This window comes from Arvicola amphibius, chromosome 6, assembly GCF_903992535.2.
Source record: "Arvicola amphibius chromosome 6, mArvAmp1.2, whole genome shotgun sequence".
In the NCBI taxonomy this organism is placed as follows: Eukaryota; Metazoa; Chordata; class Mammalia; order Rodentia; family Cricetidae; genus Arvicola; species Arvicola amphibius.
Window position 1 is genome coordinate 38,547,920 of NC_052052.2, and position 24,478 is coordinate 38,572,397.

The window sequence follows — 24,478 nt, forward strand, 5'->3', positions numbered from 1 at the left end:
ATGTGTGTGCATGCATATGTGTGTGGTGCATGCATGTGTATGGCATCCTGAAGTCGAGATTGGGTTTCTTCCTCAATTGCTCTGTAGTTTATCGATGCAGGATCTTTTCCTGAACCCAAAGCTTGCCAGTTCAGGATAATCTGGTTAGCTGGCTTGTCCCGGGAATCCTCTGTCTCTGAATGTTGAGTTCTAGGATTATAGGCGGCCTGATTCTTTATGTAAATTCTGGGGATCTGTTCTCCAATCCTTACATTTGTTCAGCCAGCACCTTATCGGAGCAATAGCCCTAGACCCCTGTGGGTTTTTTTTTTTTTTTAATGTTTCCAACAGACCGTAGTAAGACATTATTCTTTTTAAAAAAGAAAAATTTACAAAGCACTCTGATAAACCAGGGATATAAAAGACTGGCTTGAAACCTCCGGTTTGGGGTAGTCACACAGAGGCCAGGCGTAAGTAAGACATTAAACACCTAAAGTGCAGCCTTAGTTACTTTCCTCACCGCGGTGACAGAATAACCGACAGAAGCAGATAAAGGCTACAGAAACTTGTTTTGGATCAGAGGATACAGTCCACCCTGCTGAGGGGGGCACAGCACTGAGAGCTCATCTGTAACATGGGCACACAGGATGACAGCTCTCACATCTTAGTAGAGGAAGAGCAAAATGGTGGCGCAGGGACTAGAAGCAGGTGGGGCTGTCAAGGCCCACCCCAGGAGCTCATTTCTGCCAGGCCACACACAGGCCAAAGGTGTCTGTGCCCTTCTGGAAACAGAAGCACCAGGTAGGGGCTGAAGTTCAAACACATGAGATTGGAGTGGGGTCCATTCAAACCATACCAATATATGTTGGTATTATGACAGAGGTGGCCCAGGGTCTGGTAGAAGTAAATAGAAGGTGACTACTGCTGACCTTGAGAGTCGAGAACGAACACTTCCAGGGAAAACAGCACCTAAGCGTAGGGGGTGTCTGATAAAGTAGAATCGGTTTGGAAGAAGGCAGAGCAGACTGTGCATAGTGGAGAAAAAAGTGTGTGTGTGTGTGTGTGTGTGTGTGTGTGTGTGTGTGAATGTGTGTGCGCGCACACGTGTGTATGTGCAAGCAATTTGGGGAGATAACTTTTCATTCTTTATTTTATGCTATATAGATGTCTTAAGAGGAAAATGCAAAGAAAAGAAAAATGTAGGTCAGGTGGTGGAGCACATCCCTTCAATCCCAGCATTGGGGAGGCAGAGGCAGACAGTGAGGCCAGCCTGGTCCACAGAACAAGTTTCAGGACAGCCAGAACTGTTATACAGAGAAACAGTGTCAGGAAGGAAGGAAGGAAGGAAGGAAGGAGGGAGGGAGGGAGGGAGGGAGGGAGGGAAGGAAGGAAGGAAGGAAGGAAGGAAGGAAGGAAGGAAGGAAGGAAGGAAGGGAAAAACATAATCATTTGTGCCACTTAAGAAAAGTGAATTATTTAAGTTATTTTACTTAAGTCTAACGTATGTCGGTGTGTGTGGTAAATGATTTGCACACCACATTATTGCATTTAATTCCAAGAATCATTATACATATGAAATCAAGATAAGCAAAAACATTCTCAAAATTAATAAGTTCTGAATCTAATTTGAACCCCAAAGTTTTATTTGTTTGTTTGTTTCAGATTCTATGACTGATGCACTTTTAGGGTTTAATTAAACTCAAGGTAATGCTATTGCATTTATGGACCAAGAAGTTTTATGCTGATGGGGGATGGAGCGATCTGGAGTCGAAGTCAGAGAGTAATAGCAAATTAAGGGGGAAAGGATAAGGTTAAGGCTTTGAAAATATTGAAGAAAATGTATCGTTAGATTTAAGTGGTAAAACCTGAAGAAAGAACCAGGGGAAAGCATACATTAGTCAAAGAGTGCAGACGGTAAATTTTCAGTGACGCCAGTATGCTGTGAGGTGCAGTGGGGATAAAGAACAGCACAGGAAGTAGAGGGGGCTACGGTTTCAGGACGTCAACACACACAGCGCTCCTCAGCTCTTCATGCACGCCGTCCCACCAATCCCTCAGACTTGCACGGCTTAGCAAGGGACTCACATGGCTTCCATTTGAGGAGACAGTGTTTTGCAACTTTTCCCTAATTAAGTTAACAGAAGCCGGCTTTCGTAAAAGAGATAAATTTTACATGTAATTAATCTCCTTATACATTGTTTAGATTTTTTTCCAAATATTTTTACTATTTCTTCAGATTAAGAAAAATAATCATAACTGGGCACAGTGGTATACACCTTTAATCCCAGCAACCAGGAGGCAGAGGCAAGTGGATCTCTATGAGTTTGAGGCTAGCCTCATCTACATAGCAAGTTCCAGGATAGTCAGGGCTGCATAGTGAGACTGTATCTTAAAAAAAAATCTTTTCCTAAAAGAGGTGTAGAGAGATGGATCATCCATTAAAAACACATGCTGCTCTTTCATAGGACCTCAGTTCCCAAAGCTCACATGGTAGCTCACAACCATCTGTACCTCCAGTTCCAGGATCTGACTCTTCTGGCCTCTGTTGGCATGTGGTGCAAATACATATATGCAGACAATGTGTGTGTGTGTGTGTGTGTGTGTGTGTGTAATATTAAATAAATTTTAACCATTTTTAACCTATATAAATAAATAATTTTCAAATGGAGGAGGACTGGAGAGATGGTCAATGGTTGATAGCACTAACCGGGTCCTCTGCAAGAGCAGCCAGTGCTCTTAACTACTGAGCCTCTCTCCAGCCTGACAGTCTGATTTCATGTCTATTTCTAGTTCATAGTTAAGACCCAGGTGCAATACAGAATGCCTACTGTGGCTCAGTACAGTTTGTAACTCCAGGGAGTCTGACACCCTCTTCTGGCCTCAGGCAGCAGTACACATGTGGTACCCAGATTCACATGCAGGTAAAACACCCACACACATAAAATAAAAAACAAATTTAAAAAATTCAAATAAAAATATAACAATAATTAATTATTTAATATTGAAAGTAAGGTAATTTAAAACATCAGCTTTGTTATGTTCTGGTTCTGTTTTATAATACTTTTCATAACAAATAAAAGGGACCAATGATCAGAGTTAAGCTGAATTACTTATATGTTGGTTAGCTACTATTTTCATATTCAAAGCAGACCACTCTTCGAAGATTAAATTCTTTAAAGGTTGGGAGACGATTTTATTAGAACTGGTGGGAATTGCAAGACAAAATATGAGATAAAGAATTGTTAACAAAACCTTTCCTTAGAAATAGTTTAAAAACTGGAAAGCAAACAAAAGAAAATACCAATGAAAACATCTGTTTCCAGAGCCAGATGGAATGATGAACTCCTGTGATCCCATCTCTCCGGAGGCTGAGGCAGGAGGATGAAAGGCAAGGCTGCTCTGGGAAGGAAGACCTGTCTCAAGCAAACAAGCAAATGTATATTTATGGAAAACCTCAATTCTCCTATAATCATAAAAGGGTAATATAAAAAGTGACGGAATATAAAGTTATCAGATTACATGTTACAGAGTGTCGTGTGTGCCTGTAACCACAGCAGTTTCCAGGTGGAGGCAAGATGATCCAGAGTTCAAGGCCCAGCCTGGCCAGTCTGGACTAGAGTGAGTTCTTGGAAAGCCAGGGCTATGTAGAGAGACCATGTCTTTAAAAAGTAATAATAATGAATTTGTAAAAGAAGGTGGTTGATGCCGGGCGGTGGTGGCGCACACCTTTAATCCCAGCACTCGGGAGGCAGAGGCAGGCGGATCTCTGTGAGTTCGAGGCCAGCCAGGTCTATAAGAGCTAGTTCCAGGACATGCTCTGAAGCTACAGAGAAACCCTGTCTCAGAAAAAAAAAGAAGGTGATTGACAACAATATCTGCTGCTGAACATACTTCAATAAATGTCGACAGCATGACCTTGTGGATGCTTTTAGAAAAGTCCTTATAAATTAAAAAGGGATCCGCAAATCTCTCAGCATTAAATTTAGCCGGCTCTGTTCTTTATCACGTTTATTTCTTTTCTCTGAGTGCAGGTGTGTGAGCATACCACAGACACGTGTGGAGGTCAGAGGGCAGCTGTATAAGTATATCATAGACACATGTGGAGGTCAGAGGGCAGGTGTGTGAGCATACCACAGACACACGTGTAGGTCAGAGGACAGGTGTATGAGTATACCATAGACACACGTGTAGGTCAGAGGACAGGTGTATGAGTATACCATAGACACGTGTGGAGGTCAGAGGGCAGGTGTGTGAGCATGCCACAGACACGCGTGGCAATCAGAGGGCAGCTTGTGGGAGTAGGCTCTTCCTTTCACCACGTGGCTTCCAAAGACTGGACTCAGTTCATCAGGCTTGGCACCAACTGTCTTCACCCACGGAGCCAAATTTTCCAGAATGTCAGAAACAATTATTTCAAACCTACAATGAAAAATAAATAGCTTCGTTTTCAGCCAACATTTTTTTAACTCAAATTCAGGGGTGTTTGAGAGCATTAAAAACTTATGATCTACCCAGCCACTTCCCTCAAAACCATTTTACATGTTAAACGGGGAAATAAAGGGGGTAGCTCGCAGTGATTTATATAAACGTGTCATGGGGGGCTGTGGTCTTTACTGTTTGAGGTGATGGGAGTCACACCACGGTCACCCAAGGTCCCACTCTCACGAGTGTATTCGTCATTTTTGTCGCTGTTGCTGCTGCTGCTGCTTTGACAAAGCCCCTGGGAGATTTATTTAAAAGAAGGAAGACTTAGTTTGGCCGTCTGCTTCAGAGATGTCGGTCTGTGGTCACTCTGCCACTCCTTAGCACTGTGGCTTATGGGCCTGAGCACCCTGACGCAGGACACTGGGAAGCCACAGAAGGTGGCAGAGAGGCAGAGGAAGCATCAGGGGAACACACCCTGGTGACCCGCTTCCTCCACCGTAGTCCATTTAGCCATGAATTTATCAACAGATCATCAACAGATTAAATCATTGATGAAGACAGAAGCATAATGATCCAGTCACCCCTCACTAGCACCAAGGGCTGGGGATCCTCTCCAACACACACAGCTTTGCAAGGGACATTTCTCATCCAGCACCGAGCCAGCACTCTGCGCCAAGCCCTGTAAGTAGCTTAATGGAAGAAACTCCTGACAAATGATCTCATAAAAAAGGGTTTTTTTGGCCGGGCGGTGGTGGCGCACGCCTTTAATCCCAGCACTCGGGAGGCAGAGGCAGGCGGATCTCTGAGTTCGAGGCCAGCCTGGTCTACAAGAGCTAGCTCCAGGACAGGCTCTAGAAACTACAGGGAAACCCTGTCTCGAAAAAAAAAAAAAAAAAAAAAAAAAAGGTGGTTTTTTTTGTTGTTTTTTGGGTTTTTTGTTGTTGTTTTTTTGTTTTTTAACCAAAGTTGACTTCCAGAATGCAAATATTACTGAATGTCCTTCAGTCCTCCTGACCTCTATGGACAAAACATCAACAAAAACTCGAGTCAAATTACACTTGCTTGTTACTAGGAAAAGAACTTAGGGATAAAGTAAGCTCATGGGAATGGTTACTCAACTTAGAGACAATTTTAGAGACTGAAAGAAAGCAGCACCAACAGAATTTATTCAGGAAACACCACAAGCCTTACGCTTTTAAACCTGACACTCTCAACCTGCAGAGAATCAGAGAATGAGACTGAACCTCAGCCATGTGATGGGCTCCAGGACATTTTGTAAGCGCTTCAACTAGCTACCTAACATAGTTGCTAAAGCCAACACGCTAGACAAGAATCAGAAGCTGCCTATGAAATGGTGAGACTGACAACTGGTGGAGTTTCGAAAAGAGATGCCTGGATTTTAATTGAAAAGGAAACAAAACACACAGGTATAAATCTGATCTACAGCCAGCATCATATTCAAGTTATTACATCAGATTCAAATAATGTAAGCTGGCATTGCATTTACGTGAAAATACCACCCCCTCTTTCCCTCTCTCCCCACCTCACCCACCTGACTCCCACCCACTGGGCAGTTTCGTTCTGTCACATCCTGGGGCCTTGATCCTCTGGAGTGATACAAACCTAGAGTAATGGCCCCAGTGACTCGTGGACCCTGAAATGAAAACACAATCCTCCCTCAATTCCTTCCTCTTGAGTATCAGTGACAGTGACCGGAGCTAGCTCACACACCTAGGTTTCTAGAGACATTACTTTCCTATTCCTAGCCCAGAGCACCGTGAGAACAATAAGAACACTGGAGGCTTTTGTGCCTCTCCTGCGGGGAAAAATGATGGAAGTGTTTCCCCTGCCCAAACTCCTTTCAGTTAGACTCATGATTCATGACAGGGCTGTAAATGGTAGAGATGCCTTGAAGTAAGAGTTTGAGCAAGCAGCTTGCAAGGAATCTCGTTGTGGGATTCATCCACGTCGTCCTTTCAGTATCATATTGTGGAGTAGCCGTAACTGCTTCCCCTTCACCACGTTAAATTACAGTTTCCACGACAAGCACACTACGGTTTCCTAAAGACATCAAGCCACGGTCTTTACCGACTCTCATGCCCTAAGGAAGAAATAATTTTTTTCTCGCATATTTTTTATTTTATTTTTATTTTTTTATTAAAACAAAAACAAAACAAAACCAACAAACCCTAGTGAGATGTCTCTGCAGAGAAAAGCATTTGCTTCTGAGCCAGATGACTTGAATCTGATGCCCAGGACCTTCCTGGTGGAGAGAACAGACCCCTACAGGTGGTCCTCTGACCTCCACACCTGCGCTAAAGCATGCACAGACCTCCCCCCCACACACACACACAAATGTAATTTTAAGAAAAAAATTAAATCAGCTCTTACAGCAAAAGTTAAACTTCTGTCAATAACACTCATCTGCCTTGTGACCGTGCTCACAGGCTTCTCTGCATGATACATTTTAAATCCTTTTCAATGCTAAAATGGTGCTTGCCTCCCTTGATTTCGAATAAATCGCAAACCGGTCGCTGGCTGACTCTGCTTTAGCACGCACAGATCCATGCTTGAGGGGATTTTGTTTTTCCTTGAACACAGCATATACGGATTTCAATCTGGACACCGTGGAGGACACAGAGCCGCACCTCGGAACACCTTTACCATCTAGTGGGCAAGACCATCATGGTTGGGAAAACTCATTTCCTCACGGGAAGGGAGTGTAAGAGTAAACATTCCGACTGCTGTGAGGTTTCGTGGATTCTCTCTGAAGCCGAGTCCACCGAGCAAGCTGTGCCGTGAGTTTTAGACTGTGTGTTTGTTTAGGAGGTTTTGGGAGGAGGCCAGCTGAAATTAAGGGAGAAGTGACCAGACTGCTTCTCACGCTGCCAATGCCTTTCGCGTTCCAGTTCTGGTTTCATGTGACTCTGTGAGGAGCTGGTACTCAGAGATAGGCTGATGGCGCCTTAGATAAGCTGTAGAGATGAGAAGGGGAGAGGCTGAATTAATTCCAACTGTTTAAACTGGGATGGCTTTGTAGAGAAGGTAGCATTTGACCACAACCTTAAAAAAAGGCGCTCTTTCATAAAGGAGGACCGGGTGGAAAGCATTTTAGAAGGATGCCATTCGGTAAACAGTAACCAAACTGAAAAGTTGAGCCAGCTGGGCCAGAGCATTTCCAGTTTAAACTCAGCCTTGACTACATAACCAGAGCCTGCTGAAGAGAGATAGAGACAGAGACAGACAGGCAGAGAGACAGGGATGGGGAGGGGCAGGGGGGAGGAAGGGAGGGAACATAGGGAAAGGGGGAAGGGGGAGTCATCCATTATTGCTGTGTTGGGGTTAATCAGTAACTTTATATTTAGTAGTGTTTGTCTTATAAAATTGGATGCAGCCATGTTCAGGGCATACATATTTAGAACTGTAATGTCCTCTTGATGGGTTGTTCCCTACACTGGATGACCTTTTTCTCTTCTGAGTACTTTTGGACTGAAGTCTATGTTGCCATAGAGTAGAAAGCGATGCTTGCTTATTTCCTAGTTTCGTTTACTAGGAATGCCCTTTTCCATCTCTGCAGACATAGGGATGGCTCAACATCTGCAAATCAGATGAATGGACTGAGGGATAGAAGTCTCACCATCGTCTTAATGGATGCAAGAAAAGCCTTTCACAAAATACAGCATCCCTTCGTCACGATAAAAGTCCTGAAGAGACCCAGAATATTGGGAAAATACCTCAACCTAAGAAAGGCCATACACAACAAACCTGTAGATAGCATCATGCTGAATCAGGACCATGTAGCTTGTGTAATGGCCAGTAATCAGTAATACTGTGCTATTAAAACTATGTACCAGGATTTTCTTCATTGTTGGCCTCATGTACCTCAGGCACTGCAGAGACTTCTTTTTTTTTTTTTAATTTGTTAGATTTTTAAAAATACCAATCCAAGTTCCCACTCCTTCCCCTCCTCCCATTCCCTCTACACACACTCCCACCCCACCCCCTCCAATCCTCAGGGTAGGTAAGGCACATTGCTCTGTGAAAGGTCCAAGGCCCTCCCTACTATGTCTAGGCTGAGCAAGGTATCTATCCAAAGAGAATAGGTTCCCAAAAAACAATACATGCAGTAGGGATAAATCCTGGTGCTACTGCCAATAGCCCCTCAGTCTGCCCCAGCCCTGCAACTGTCAACCACTTTCAGAGGGACTAGTTTGGTCCTATGCTTGTTCCTTCCCAGTTGGGCGAGAGTTGGTGAACTTCCATTAGCTCAGGTAGACTGTTTCAGTGGGTGAATCCATCATGGTCTTGACCTCTTTGCTCATATTCTCATTCCTCCCACTCTTTAACTGGACTTTGGCAGCTCAGTCCAGTGCTCCGATGCGGGTCTTACAAGAGACTTCTTTATGGGATAAATTAACAATTATCCCACTCCCCTTCCATATACAAAAATATTTCCTTTGGCACACAGCTATAACCTTCCCTTTTCCCAAAGATCTATTTATTTTTTATCTTATGTGTGTGGGAGTTTTACCTGCATGTGTGTCTGGGAGCCATGTGCATGTATGATACCCACTGAGGCTAAAAGAGGGTGTCGGGACCCCTGGGACTGGAGTTACAGACAGTTGCGAGCCACCATACGGGTGAAAGGAACGGAGCCAGGGTCCTCTGAAAGGGGAACCAGTGCTTTCAACCACTGAGTCATGTCTCCAGCCCCAACCTTGCTGTCTCAAAACAGTAGTGAGCTACCCTCCAGTTCTGCTTTTCACCCTCTGGATCTAAAAAGATGAGGTGAGCTGGAGCGCCATCGGAAACCATATGCTTTCAAGTTGTACATTATATTCTTTATGTTTTCTTTCTTTTTTTATTTCTTGTCATTCTCCTTCTTACGCAGCATGTCTATTAAATAGTTTACTGGTTATGTATATGTTCGTGTAACATAGAGTTCCTCATCACTTTGAATATGCTTATTGGTCATCGCTCTCTAGTTCTGAGGGGGAAATGAAGCAGTAGAACACAGTACTAATGCTGCTTTCATTTTGCTAAATTCTCACCACTAAAGATTCTAGTCTCCCTTGGAAATATGTACTTTTAGTTAAAAAGTATATATTTGTCTTATTTTAGGTGTATGAGTATATACTTACAAACTTATAGGTATATACATAGGTAGATGAGTATATACATACATACTTATAGGTATGTATGTGTACCATGTGCTTAGAGAGGCATGCAGAGGGGTGTGTTGGATCCCTAGAACTGGAGTTATAGACAGTTGTGCGCAGCTGTGCAGGTGCTGGGAACTAAACCTGGGTCCTCTGAAAGAGCAGCAAGCACTCTCAGGCACTGAGCCATCTCTGCAGCCACTGCCTTGGAAATATTTTAATTGGTTTTTACTATTTATTAGCATTTCAACACTATAAAGTATTAGATTCATCATCATACTTATTAAGGTGATTATAGTAAAGCAGTCAATCATAAATATGTACCTTATTGCCTTTGAACTCTGAGTATTTGAGAAATTTTAATTTAAACAATAGACCTTACTAAAGTATACTTTACTCAAGGTCCTGCTAGAAGTAAATCAGAACATACTGATAACTCTAGCACTTGAAAAGTTGAGGTGAGCACATGCACCGGTTGGAGGAAGACCCCAGCAGTCAGTCAGCAGAGGCCCCCAGAGACACAGGCTCCTCCTGCACCAATTGGAGGAAGAATCAACATCTGTACCTATAACTACCCCAAACCCAGATGCTGACAAAGTGTAAGAATACATTCAACAACATAAAGAGCAGTATGATACCACTAGAACATAGTGGTTCTACAACAGAGAAACCCGAGTATCCCAACACAGATGAAGCAGAAGAAAACAACCTTAAAATAACTTTATGAAGATGATAGAGGCCCTAAAATAGGAAATGAAAAATTTCCTTAAGAAAATCAAGGAAAAGACAAACAAAAAATTGGAAGAAATCAACAAATCCCTTAAGGAAAGCCAAGAAAAAAACAAGTGAAGGAAACAGTCCAAGACTTGAAAATTGAAAAAGAGGCAATAAAGAAAACAAAAACTGAGAGAATTCTGGAAATGGAAAATCTGGGTAAACAAACAGGGACTATAGATACAAGCATCACCAACAGGATACAAGAGATGGAGGACAGAATCTTGTGCGTTGAAGATACAATAGAGGAAATAGATTCATCGGTCAAAGAAAATGTTAAATCCAACAAAGTCTTAACACAAAATATCCAGGAAATCTGGAACACCGTGAAAAGACCAAATTTAAGAATAACGGGGATAGAAGGAGAAGAATCCCAGCTCAAAGGCACAGAAAATATATTCAACAAAATCATAGAAGAAAACCTTCCTAACCAAAAGAAGGACGTGCTTAGGAAGGTACAAGAAGCTTACAGAACTCCAAATAGATTGGACAGAAAAAGAAAGTCCTCTCACCATATAATAATCAAAAACTAAACATTCAGAATAAAGAAATGTAGCATGACTAATAAAAACCCAGAGACAAATATTGGGGTTCAAGCTGAAGATCAGAAAAGCAAAGCAACCAAGCCACTAGAGAGTTCTTACCTCTACCAAGGTTCAGACAAACAAAGGGGCGATCCTAACCTCAGCCTGACTGCAGACTGCAATGCTCTCCACCAGACCTCAGACTGCCATGAGCTCCTGTCTCCTCCTGCCTTACATTCCTCTCTTTGTTCAACCATATCTCTCCTGTCTCCATCTTCCTAGTGCTGGCATGTGACTCCCAAGTGCTGGGAACACCTTTGTGTGAGTTCTCTTTCTCTTTTTATACCGAGTCAATCTTGTGTAGCCCAGAATGGCCTTGAGTCCTGAGATTACAGATGTGTGCCACCACTCCCTGGCCTCTACTGGCTTAACTCTGCACTCTGATCATCAGGCGAGCTTTATTTATTAAAACACAATTAAACTATCACTTTAAAGAAAGGCAGGCAGTGGTGGTGCACACCTTTAATCCCAGCACTTGGGAGGCAAAGGCAGGCAGATCTCTGTGAGGCCAGCCTGGTCTACAAGAGCTAGTTCCAGGACAGGCACTAAAGCTACAGAGAAACCTTGTCTCGAGAAAAACCCAAAAAACAAAAAACAAAAAAAGAAAGAAAGAAAAAAGAAAAGAAAGAATATTAAGAGCTGAAAAAGAAAAAGGCCAAGTAACATATAAAAGCAGACCTATCAGAATAGCACTCAACTTCTCAGTGGAGACTTTGAAAGCCAGGAGGTCCTGGACAGACGTTTTGCAGACACTAAGAGAACACGGATGCCATCCCAAACTACTATACCCACCAAAACTTTTCAATAACCACAGACAGAGAAAACAAGATATTCCATGACAAAGCCAGATATAAACAACACCTATCCACAAATCCAGCTCTATAGAAAGTACTAGAAGGAAAACTCCAACTCAATGAAGTTAGCTGTGCCCACACAAACTCAGGCAATAGGTAATCCCACACCAGCAAATCCCAAAGAAGGGAAACACACACACACACACACACACACCAAAAACAACAAAACCAAATAATATTAGGAATTAACAATCACTGGTCATTAATATCGCTTAATATCAATGGACTCAATTGGCCTATAAAAAGTCACAGGCTAACAGAATGGATATGAAAAAAGCATCCGTCCTTCTGCTGCATACAAGAGAAGTTAAGGCAGAAAGACTTCAAGTTCTAGGCCACCTCAGCTGCAGAGCAAAACCCTGTCTTAGAAAAATAAACAATACATTGAGTTGGAGACAGAATCTGGCAGCCATAGAGAAAAGGACACTATAGGGGGATGGGAAATAGAATCTGGAAGAAGCTAAACAGGTGGCAGGCTCCAGTAGCCCCAGAGGAAGAGGAGACCTTGAGTCTAGTTCTCCCAGTACACACGCCACACTGAGGGTGGCCTCCAGAACTAGTCCATTGGTGAATCTTTCCACTGAGCTATTCAGTTTGGTTTTCTTCAGTATTTCTATCTCCTTTTTGAATTGTAAATACTTTCTTATTTGGTTCAGCTGTTTGTATTCTCACAGAATTAATTCAGGAGTTTGTGTGCTCTGGTTTCTTTGAAAACATTGAAAACATAACCATTCGTTCGGATTTGTTGTCATTCTCTTGGGAGCCATTACCGTTGGATAGCTCAGTTTTGAGAGAGATTTGTTTTTCATGCTTCTTGTGTTTTTGTGTTGAGATCTGTGCATCTGGAGTTCAATCATTGATGTAATTTGATTTTTATTTAGATCACCTTTCTTTTCTCAACAGAAATGTTTGCAATGTTCAGGAGGGACTAGGTTGAAGTAGGATTATGGTGTCATTTTTCTCTGTTAGACTGGTCTTCAGTGCACCAGGCTCCACCCTTAACATTCCCCTGTCTGTGTGTTAGTTACTTTTTCTTTTGCTGCAATAAAACATCATGCCCACAATAACATGTAGAAGAAGAGTCTGGGGCTGGAGAGATGGCTCAGAGGGTAAGAGCACTGACTGTTCTTCCAGAAGTCCTGAGTTCAATTCCCAGCAACCACATGGTGGCTCACAACCATCTATAATAAGATCCGGTGCCCTCTTCTGGCATGTGTATACATAATAAATTAATTAATTAAAGAAGAAGGAGGAGGAGGAGGAGAAGGAGGAGGAGGAGGGGGAGGAGGACTTACCATACTTGGGGTCTATAATGGCAAAGACACCATGGCAGTAGGCAGCAGACATAGCAGCTGGAGCAGGAAGCTGAGATCCCAGAGCTCATACCGCCAACCATGAGCCTGAAACAGAGACAGCCAACTGGGAATGATTTAAGACTATGAAACTTCAAATCCTGCCCCAAGTGATGTACTTCCTCCAGGAAGACCACACTCCCTAAACCTCCCCAAATAGTGCCAAATAGTGAAATACATTTCTTGCCAACAAATAACAACTGGCCCTTGTTTTCTAATCCATTTACTCAGTCTGTGTCATTTAATTGGAAAGTTAATGCTGTTTAGATTTAAGTTACGACTGAGAGGCTTGCTAATTCCTGTAATTGTGCAGTGTGTTTTGTTGTTGTTTTCTGGTTGATTCAAATACTTTGTTCTTTTCTTCCTTATTTGCCTTAGGAGTTTCCTGTGTTACTGTGTTGAACTTCCTAATTTGGTTATTTCATAGTTCCCAGTTGTTCATACTTTCTTCTTGTGAAATTTATTCTTTAGGGAAGCCCCTTGCTTGTGACTGTCTCTCTTCTTCATCTGTGTGAATTCCTTTACATATCTTCTGAAATATCATTAATTGATTTATTTTGTGATTATCCTAGGAGTTCTTTACTTTTCTGTTGATTTGAAGAATAACTTTGCTGGATACAGTAACTTTTGTTCATAATTATTTACTCTTTGTTCTTAAAATATTATTCTATGTTTTATGACTTTTAGGATTTTTTCTGGGAGTCTCCTGTAATTCTGATGAATTTTCCTTTTGTGGTTTATTTGGCATTGTTATTTCTATCAATAGTATTTCTTTGCTCTGTACTCTTGGCAGCTTAGCTAAAATGTGACGTGAAGTTATTTTCTGGTTATATCTATTTAGGATTCTAAATGTCTCATGTACTTGGCTAGCCATGTCCTTTCCTAGATTTGGGGAAAATTCTGCTATAATTACATTGAAAAGATTTTCTTGCCTTTAGGATTTATATCACTCCTGCTTCTACTTCGTAGGTTCCTAGGTCAGTGTCTGTGATTTCTTGAAATTTGTTGTATAATTATTTTTCTTTGTATTGCTGTCTGAACTATTTGATCTTGTCTTCAGCCCTTGTTATTCTTTCTTCATCTTAATATGATATGTTGTGATTTCTACTGTCCCTTTAAAATTTTAATTTGTTGAATTTTTAGAAGGGGTTCCCCAGAATCTCAGTTTCCTTATTGAATTGCTCATCCATGTTGTCGGATTTCTCATCTGGCTCTTAAAAGAAAAACATTATCATCGTGTGTGTATGTATGATGTGGAGGGGCATACACGAGGCAAGAATCTTTGTCTGTTGGAGCATCTTGCCACTGTACTGGCTGGTTCTGTGTGTCAGCTTGACACAAGTGAGCGTAAGAGAGGAAGGAGCCTCAGTTGAGGGAAAGCCTCCATGGGATCCAGATGTAAGGCATTTTCTCAATTAGGGGTCAAGGGGGGAGGGCCCAGCCCATGGTGGGCAGTGCCATGGACTAATAATGGTTCTGGGTTCTATAAGAAGGTAGGCTGAGCAAGCCATGATGAGCAAGTCAGTAAGCAGCACCCCTCCATGGCCTCTGTGTCAGCTCCTGCCACCAGGTTCCAGGCCTGCTTGAGTTCTTGTTCTGACTATGTTTTGGAAGTATAATCCAAATAAACCCTTTCCTCCCCAACCTGCTTTTTGGTTATGGTATTTCATTGCAGCAATAGAAACCTAGCTAAGACAGTTACCTCTCATCTAACTCTTTTTTAAAAAAAAAAAAAACAATTTGTTAATTTATTTATTGTTTATTTTTACATGTTTGAGTATTTTGTCTGCACAATATGCAATGCACTTAAAGTGTTCGTGGAGGCCGGAAGAGGACACTGGATCTCCTAGAACAGGAGTTAGATGCTTGTGTGATGCTATGTGTTCTGGGAATTGAACCTGGGTCCTCTGGAAGAACAGCTAATGCTCTTAACTGATGAGCCATCTCTCCAGCCCCAGCCTAATTTAACTCTTAAGTAGACTTCCTTACCTCATTTATCTGCCTGTTTGAATACTCTTTGAGATAGCCTTTCATTATTTTAAAATCTAGACTTTGTTTTGTCCAACCATTTCAACATCTCCTTTTTTCCCTCAAATCATTAAAGTTGCACTTTAAAGTTGCTACAATGATAACTGTGAGGTTTTCTATTATACATTATTCATATATGAAGAATGAATGAATGAGTGAAAATGTTAATTGACTTTAATTGTGATAATTTTTCTCAATATGTACATATATTACAACATTGTATTATACATCTTAAACATGACCCATAAAATATTGCATAATATAGTTTTTTATTGTTTTTATTGAGCTATCCTTTTTTTATCCACTCCTCTCCTTCCCTCCCCTCTCCCATTTTACCCTCTCCCATGACCCCCATGCTCCAAATTTACTCATGAGATCTTGTCTTTTTCTCCTTCCTATATAGATCCATGTATGTCTCTCTTAGGGTCCTCTTTGTTGTCTAGGTTCTCTGGGGTTGTGGACTGTAGGCTGGTTTTTCTTTGCTTTATGTCTAAAAGCCACTTATAAGTGAGTACATACTATATTTGTCTGTCTGATTCTGGGTTACCTCACTCAATATGGTTTTTTTCTAGATCCATCCATTTGCCTGCAAATTTCAAGATGTCTTTTTTTTTTTTAACCACTGAGTAGTACTCCATTGTGTAAATGTTCAACATGTCTTTTTTAATTTGGTTACTGAGGTCGTGGAGGAGTCCTATTTCTGTGCCTTTTGCATTCCTTGCATCTTACATTGTGGTTCCATCAGTTGGGATGCTATCAGTTTATTTTAGGAGGGTCTCCTTAGTGGGCAGCATTTTCTTGGAGTCACAATCCTCACAGCAACTCAGAGGAAAGAAAGCACACGTCAGCAATAAAAACTAATTCAAAAAAATAGAAACATCCCCAGGAAGGTTAGAAAAGAATTAGAATACTTATAAACTAAATGTTTAAAAATTATTCAAACTAAAGATGTTAATAATTAATAAGAACAGATGCTGGGAAAGAGAAGAGAAACAAGAAAGAGGGGACAAGCAAGATAGCTTAGTAGGTAAAGGTGCTTGCTGCCAAGCCTGCCAGCCTTGGTTAAATATCCAGGAACCATGTGGTAGAAGGTAAGAACGGACTTCTGCAAGCTGCCCCATTGGAGGAAGCCGCTAGTTAGTTCCCGGCTGCTCAGTCCCGAAATAATCACACAGAAATTGTATTAATTAAATCACTGCTTGGCCCATTAGCTCTAGCTTCTTTTTTTTTTTTTTTTTTTTTTTTTTTTTTTTTTTTTTTTTTTTTTTTTGGTTTTTCGAGACAGGGTTTCTCTGTGGCTTTGGAGCCTGTCCTGGAAGTAGCTCTTGTAGACCAGGCTGGTCTCGAACTCACAGAGATCCGCCTGCCTCTGCCTCCCGAGTGCTGGGATTAAAGGCGTGCGCCACCACCGCCCGGCTAGCTCTAGCTTCTTATTGGCTAACTCTTACATATTAATTTAACCCATTTCAATGAATCTGTATATCACCACAAGGTCGTGGCCTGCCAGGAAAGTTTCAGCACAGCTATCTCAGGCAGCGGCTCCATGGCGTCTAACTCTGCCCTTCTTTTTCCCAGCAAGCAGCCTAGTTTTCCCTGCCTACCTAAGTTCTGTTTTTCGCTGCCATAGGCTCAAAGCAGTTCTTTATTCATTAACCAATAAAAGCAACACATAGACAGAAGGACCTCCCACACCAGTCTCCTGACCTCCACACGTACACCACAGCAGGTGCCTGAACCCTTCTCCTACCCCTCACAAATAAAATAAATGGATGTAGTGCTGGAGAATCGGCAGCGTGGTTGAGAGCACTTGTTTTCTTTCAGAGGAGCCAAGTTTGGTTCCCAGCACCCAAGTGACAGCTCAAAACCTTCAGTTCCTTCAGTCCCAGGGGATCTGAAATCCTCTTCGAACTTTCCCTGGACTAGACACGGACATGGTGTGCTTATATATATACATGCAGGCAAAACGCTCCTATGCTATAATAAATCTAAAAATAATTTTAAATAAAACAAATGGATATAATAAAAAAGATAAAGAGACACACATGTGAGATGATGGTAGAAATAATGAGAAAGAAAACAAATTTCGACAGAAAGAAAACACAAAAGTCATTATTTCTTCTTTGCTGAAAGGGGGTGGGAATGTTTTGTCTCCGCCTCCACCCCAGTCCTGTCCTTAAGCACTTTACTGTGAGTCGGAGCTGGCAGCTGTTTTCTCTCTGATGTCCATCCAAATGGATCACGCCACTAAGGAATATTTGCAGGGAAAGCCCTGGCCTCCTGCAGGGTCATGCCACCGGTGCCAGTGTCTAGGCTTAATTCCTGAGTGTTTCTCTGTGTACAGCCCTGCCGAAACAAGGCAAACAGCGGCTCCTCTCCACTGCTCCCTCCAGCTGAGACTAAAGCTCACATTGCCCAGGTCCTCCTGGGTGCCCCCTCCCACCAGCCAGAATGTGTTTGGCCCCAGAAATCCCAGAGCAGCAGTTCCTTCCACCAAGTCTTTCGGGGCCCTCTGAGAATATAGAAAATAGCAAGACGGTGCCATCTGTGCCAGAGGCTCAAGAGTAATCCTGCGTGCCCTAGCCCCATGCAGTACGCACGGCCATCATCTCTCCTTCTGCCACAACTTGAACAAAAGTTGCCCTGACATAATCACCCCTAGATTCCCTCTTCAGAAAGGCTCACATTTTCAGCCCAAGTAAATCTGTCTGGGGGGCGGCAGGGGGGGTTGTAAATCAGAGTACTGGTTGCATCCAGGCTCCGAGTGATCACTCCTTTAGCTGGGTCTCCGGAACTATTGGCCTTCTGCTTTCCCTGACCGAAAGCCATGAGTGTAAGAATGATCGTCTTCCAGGGCAGTAGTGGGCAAGCTGGGAGATGCAGGGCCTCCCTCTCCAGCGCTTGCTGTGCCTGGTCGATGTCCCTTCTTGACCTGCATTTCTGCAGAGCTGCCGGCTTGTGCCCCTGAGAGCCTAGGGAGGTTTATCTGCTCCCCTCACTTCCCCACTTCCTGATGCGGGGCCCGGCAGGTCTGGATTTCACCTTGTCTCTGTCTGTTGTTTCCTGCCGTCCTGCCTCTTTCCACGCCATCCTTGCCTCGCCGCAGTCGCGTACCTGAGATTTTATTTCAGATTCTGGAGACCTTCCTGGTATCTCTAATCTACCATCTTCTCCCCACCCCCGGAGTCATTTCTTTAGAAAGAGAAATCTATTGTCATACTAATACGCTTTCTAGAGGGTCATTTACTGCTTATAATATTTACTTATTGCGTAGTTAATACTTCAGATTTCTTTTGCCCGCACTGACTTCAAAGGGTCGGATAGCCATCCATTTAAGACAAGGATCTGGCAAGGATACAAAGTCACTTATTTCTCAAAGGATCTCAGTATATTTTATGTGGAACATGCACAGGTAATAAAGTGGGTGTTCTATTTTGAGAATTAAGAAAGTTGGGTTTTATTCTCGCTGGATTAATAACAAATATTTAATAGCTCTTTCAAGATTTAATTATTTTAACTCATTAGGTCTAAGCATCTCCCCAAGGTAGATGTCAAGATGCAGACTCAGAATGCAGTTCAGTACATATTCCACTAATATTTGCCTCTTCTGGGGGGAAGAAATGAGTCTCTAGAGGCCCTTCAATGACCGCTACATTTTCTTTTGACCAGAGGAATTTCTCTTTGTGGTTTTGTTTATTGCAGCTAGTGTTTGGTTATTGAATATGGAATATAGTGTCTGCCTGGACTTTCATTTTATGGCAAAGAGTTATTGTTAGGTCTTGACATCTGTTATAAGACTTGCTTGTACTGAAATGTAATGAATGCCATGTCCAAATCGCTACCTTAGGATGAGTTAGCTATGCAGCTTACATAGGTCTAAAGAAAAACTAACATGGTCCATTTGGAAAATGGATAGTATTTTCTGTAACTAGATATGTTAATTTGGTCATAATAAATATTGAGCTCTTCTTTCTGGTTTATGATGGTAAAGGTAGCACATTGTCTTTAACACATACGACATTCTTTGCATGGTTGTATGTGTGCATGTGTGAGTCTAGGTGTATATGCACGAGTGTATGTGTGCGCACATATATGTGTGCACATGTGTATGTGTGTGAATGCACACATGCAGAGGTCAGATGTTGATGTGAAGTATCTTCCTCAGTTACTACCCACCTGAATTTTTGAAGTATGGTCTTTCACTAAACCCAGAGCTTGTTTGCTGGCTAAAATGGCTGGCCAGCAAGCCCAGGGAGTCCGTCTCTGCCACCACAATGCTCAAATGACATGTGCATGCTATGGAACTCTGCTTTTGTCATGGTTGCTGGACTCCAAACCCAGGTTCTTCTGCTCTATGTAATGAGCACTTGACTGACTGAGCTATTTCCCCACTCACCAATACTTCTTATGTCTGGAATGTAACCAAACTTAAAGAAGACATTTAAAAATATAGTAAGAAGTCAAGATGACTAATTGGCATAACAATTTATAAAACAGAAAATTCTACAGATGTTTAAAGTAAAACTTAACTTTCAGTCTCCTACAAGGCAAAATGTGGAAGGAAACGTGTTGACCACCTCTTCCACTTCTCCTTTGGAGACAGGGTCTCACTATGTAGCCCTGGCTCACCTGAAATTTACTATGTAGACAAGGCTGGCCTTGAACTCACAGAGTTCTGACTACATCTGCTGGGACTAAAGGCCTGGACCATCATGTTCAGACAATACATTCTTCTTGTTAAAAAATTATTTTACTCATTCCTCATGAAGAATTTTATTGAGGAACAATTTGGTGAACTGGAAAAATGTATCTCCTGTAAAAATCTTAGTGTTGCCTATAAGTTCAGGCAGTTGTCCCCAAGTTATTGGAGAATCGTTTTAAGAGGGAAAGAAGGTTCAGATATCTACTTCTATAATAATTTGAGGGTAAGTTTACCCAGTCAATGTAACTATAAGATTTGTAGAATTGGGGGTCTAGAGAGATGCTCAGAGGTAAGAACACTTGCTACTTTTGCAAGAAGACCTAGATTTCCCAGCACCCATACCCTATGGCCTACAGCCACCTGTAACTCCAGCTCCAGGGAAATCTGACACCTTTATCTGGCTTGTAAGCACCTGCACACATGTTGACAGAGGTTTCTGTCCTGCCCAGTCCCGTAGCCATTCAATCCCAAAGAAACACACAGAGGTCCACATTAATTGTAAACTGGTTGGCCTATTAGTTAAGGCTTCTAATTAACTCTTTTAACTTATGTTAGCCCACAGTTCTTGTTTGTGTTAGCCACGTGGGCTTGGTACCTTTTATCAGCAAGGCAGTCTCATCTTGCTTCCTCTGTGTCTAGATGACGGCTGTAGACTGAGCCTCTGGTCACCCCGCCTATACTTCCTGCCTGGCTACTGGCCAATCGGCATTTTATTAAACCAGTAAAACTTGTTAGGAAAACATCCTAAGACAGGCAGTTCTGCTGGCACAAATAAATCCAATTAGGTCAGATCAAACCAAATTAAAATGCCCATCGTTTTATTAAATACAGAAATCTTTACAGGGTACAAGACCATTGTCCCACAGCACATACACATGGTACACTGTCGAGAACCAGCCTCAGCAAAAACACCCCTTGCCAGAGTAGGGCTGTGGGGATTTAGAAATATAAGTAAAGAATACAAAGATGCATGAAAAATAATAAAGCAGAAACCGTAGAATAGCACTAGGAGGGCATTCCAGTGAATATTGAAATCGTTCGTGTTTAATTTTCCATATGCTTTTATACCCTAATACGAAAGGGGAAGAAGGCAAAAAAGATTTCTTTAACATGATTCAAAGGACAACTCAAACAGTTAATTGCTTTAACACTTAGAGACATCAAGTCATCAGCATTTTGTTGTTTAGGCAATAAAGCTACCCTAGACGAAGTATCCTGAAGGCAGTTACTTCCCAGGAACTCATAATTACAAAAGAAGGAGCAGAAGTACATTTGCATATCCTGACCATCTGTCAGGATGGAATGGATCTACTTGTATGAGCCATCTTAAGGTCAAAAGAACCAGGTAATCACACCCTGAGTCGGTACGTGCAGCTACACTTGTCAACCATTTTGAGCAACCTCCAAACTCTCTGACCGTCAGACAAGGTGGAAATAGGCTCACATTTTTGGGCCTCCACAGTACAGATATGTAAATTATGGCCATGAATATTCACATAATTTTTTAAAAATTACTTTAAAAATATTTCTAACGAGGCTTGATGGAAAACACCTTTAATCTTATCACTCTGGACTCCAAGGAGATCTCTGATTTTGAGGCCAGCCTGGTCTACATAGAAAGAGTTCCAGGCCAACTAGAGTTTCACAGTGAGACACTATCTCAAAAAGTAAAGAAAAAAAAGAAAAAAGAAAAGAAAAAGAGACTGATAGCATTTTCAGATGCAAACGGAGGCACATAATTTGAGAGCATGTGATAATTCTGAAATTAGAAATAGTAAGTAGATGGCATTGAAAACTTTATATTCACGGGGAATAGCAGAAGGAGCTCACTGAGTGGCTACGTAATTCATTTGAGTTCATTCACTTAAAAAGCAGGCAAAGAAGGTTGGGTGGCAGTGGTGCACAACTTTAATCCCAGGACTCAGGAGGCAAAGGCAGGTGGATCTCTGAGTTCAAGGCCAGCCTGGTCTACAGAGCAAGTTCCAGGACAGCTAGGACTACACAGAGGAAGCCTATCTCAAAAAGAAAAAGGAAAGGAGAAAAAAAAACCAATAGGCAAAGCAGATGTCACCAAAGAACTAATGGTTTATTTTTCGAGTTTCTCTCACATAAACTATTAGACTATGGACTCTATAGTTCTATAATTCACCGAGACTAAAACTCTAATCTTTTTCCCCATAAAATATACTAATGGAATGATACTTTTTATTTTTTTATTTATTTATTTATTGTTGGTTTTTGGTCTTTTTTTGGTTTTGGAAACAGGGTTTCTCTGTGTAACATCCTGGCTGCACTTTGTAGACCAGGCTGGTGTCCAATTCACAGAGACCTGTCTGCCTCTGCCTCCTGAGTAGTGGGATTAAAGGCACGTACCACCACCACCAGGCTTGACATCATATTTTCTTTATAATCATTAAAAATTTTTCTCTGGGGGCTGGAGAGATGGCTCAGGGGTTAAGAGCATTGCCTGCTCTTCCAAAGGTCCTGAGTTCAATTCCCAGCAACCACATGGTGGCTCACAACCATCTGTAATGGGGTCTGGTGCCCTCTTCTGGCCTGCAGGCATATACACAGACAGAATATTGTATACATAATAAATAATAAACAATTTAAAAAAATTTTTTCTCTGTCTCCTTAAAATTTCTTGTTGCCCATAGGTTGTATCATTTCCAAGTTTTACTGGCTTTCAACTGTTTGTCTATATTCTATATTGGAGAACACAGAACATGCCCCTGCAAAGAATATGAGATTCGGGGAGGCCAAATTTCCTATGATGGTGGTCAGATCCAGTAGACTGATGGAGGAGCTATTAACCTGCAACTTCCACAGTTCCCTTGGAGATCACCATGTCCCCGACAGTCAGGAAGGAAGAGCTGCAGAAGGTTTTTATGACATCATTGCCCTCTGATTCCATTGGTCAGAACTCTGTCATATTGTTCCACCTAATGGTATGGGAAGCTGAGACAGTCTAGTTTTACCCACAAAGAAGAAAATGTGTTTGGAGGAACAGCCAGCAATGTCTTTCTGTTCTCTGGAAGAACTTGTATAAGATAAGAAATGCTAGCATGGGTATACAGTAGAAATTGTAACCTTTTGGGGACCACCAGTTTCTTTGGGGGAAGTTTGTAACTGCTCAATCAATGTAATGAACTTATGTTCCCTTTGGGTTTTCTGTGACTTCTTTCTTTTTTAATTCCCTTTCTTCTTATTTTGAGTAAAAGCTCCTGATTTTATTGTCTTCCTAACAAAGTCATCTTAGAACTGGATTCCTTTCTCTTAGCCTCCGGTTCACGGGGTCGCATCTCTTACTCGCCAGTGCCCTCATAGACCTGCAGACGGGCTCAGCACAATCTTTGTGCGGTTTTAACCATTCTGCGGAACATAGTCTGTCCATCGCAGCCACTCAGTTTCTAATAATAATGCCTTTCCCGCGGCGTACAAGAATCGTCACCCTTCTCGTGTTGTGTGGCTTTTGTGGGGCTGGTACTAGCCGCATTTCCATCAGAAAGTCCGCAGGACTCAGGAACATTCCCTGCTGGAGCGCTGACCAGCAGGTTCTGTCACTTCTTCATTCGCTTTGTAGAAATCATTTTTTGGGGGGATATTTCTGTATTTTAAGTAAACTTTAAATTTATTAGTGTTTATTATTGATAGCATTTTCTTATTCCCCACTTTTGTTGTTTGTAATTGTGTTCTTTCTTCTTCTTCTTCTTCTTCTTCTTCTTCTTCTTCTTCTTCTTCTTCTTCTTCTCCTTCTCCTTCTCCTTCTCCTTCTTCTTTTCTTTTCTTTTTTTGTTTTTTCAAGACAGGGTTTCTCTGTAGCTTTGGAGCCTGTCCTGGAACTAGCTCTTGTAGACCAGATTGGCCTCGAACTCACAGAGATCCACCTGCCTCTGCCTCCCAAGTGCTGGGATTAAAGGTGTGTGCCACCACCGCCCGGCTTCTTTCTTCATTTTTAATATATTAATTTATGCTTCATTTTTTCACTTGGCTATAAGATTATTATAAACTTGCCAATTTTATTACTTTTCTCCCGAGTCTCAATTTTTTTTCTATTGCTGGAGTTTGTACCAGGACCTTACTTATACTAGGCAAGCCCTCTACCAGTGGAAGGAATTCGATAGTATAGAAAAGTTCCTATAACAGCCCGTTGATATTTTTCCTTATATAATTATTTTTTTATTTCAAAATTTAGAACATCCTATTTTTATACTTTCTAAATAATAGAGAAAAATCAAATGAATGAAGTAGAAAAAAAGACAATAACAAATACCCACGCAATCTCCTAAATGAACATTTTTATCATAGCAACTGTGTATCATTTGAAGGACAGAACATTGAAAAATCAGTGTGTATTTCTTCTGCTCACCCATAGATAATACCCATCATAAATTTGACATATTGCTAAGTATTGAGTGCTGAGGTTGCTGAAGTCTCAATACACGTGGTGTGTGTTTGTGTGTGTGTGTGTATGTGCACGTGTGTATGTGTGTGTTCATACCTAAGTCAAGAAACAGAACACACTCAGCATTGTCACGCTTCCCTTGATATCTGTGTCTGAATGTTTGTTGCTGCCCAGAGTTTTATCTGTGACGTTTATCTTGCTGTGCACGGTTATAGTTCA

General features: G+C 41.7%; 1 protein-coding gene across 1 annotated transcript in view; it reads left to right on the forward strand.

Moving 5' to 3' along the window:
• The first annotated feature begins 662 nt into the window (after nt 1-662).
• The window catches only part of C6H1orf185 (chromosome 6 C1orf185 homolog), a 35,168-nt gene continuing 11,352 nt past the window's right edge, over nt 663-24,478 (forward strand). The window contains exon 1 of the mRNA XM_042055301.1: nt 663-780. Within this exon, the coding sequence (XP_041911235.1) occupies nt 663-780 (118 nt within the window). The remainder of the gene's footprint in view (nt 781-24,478) is intronic.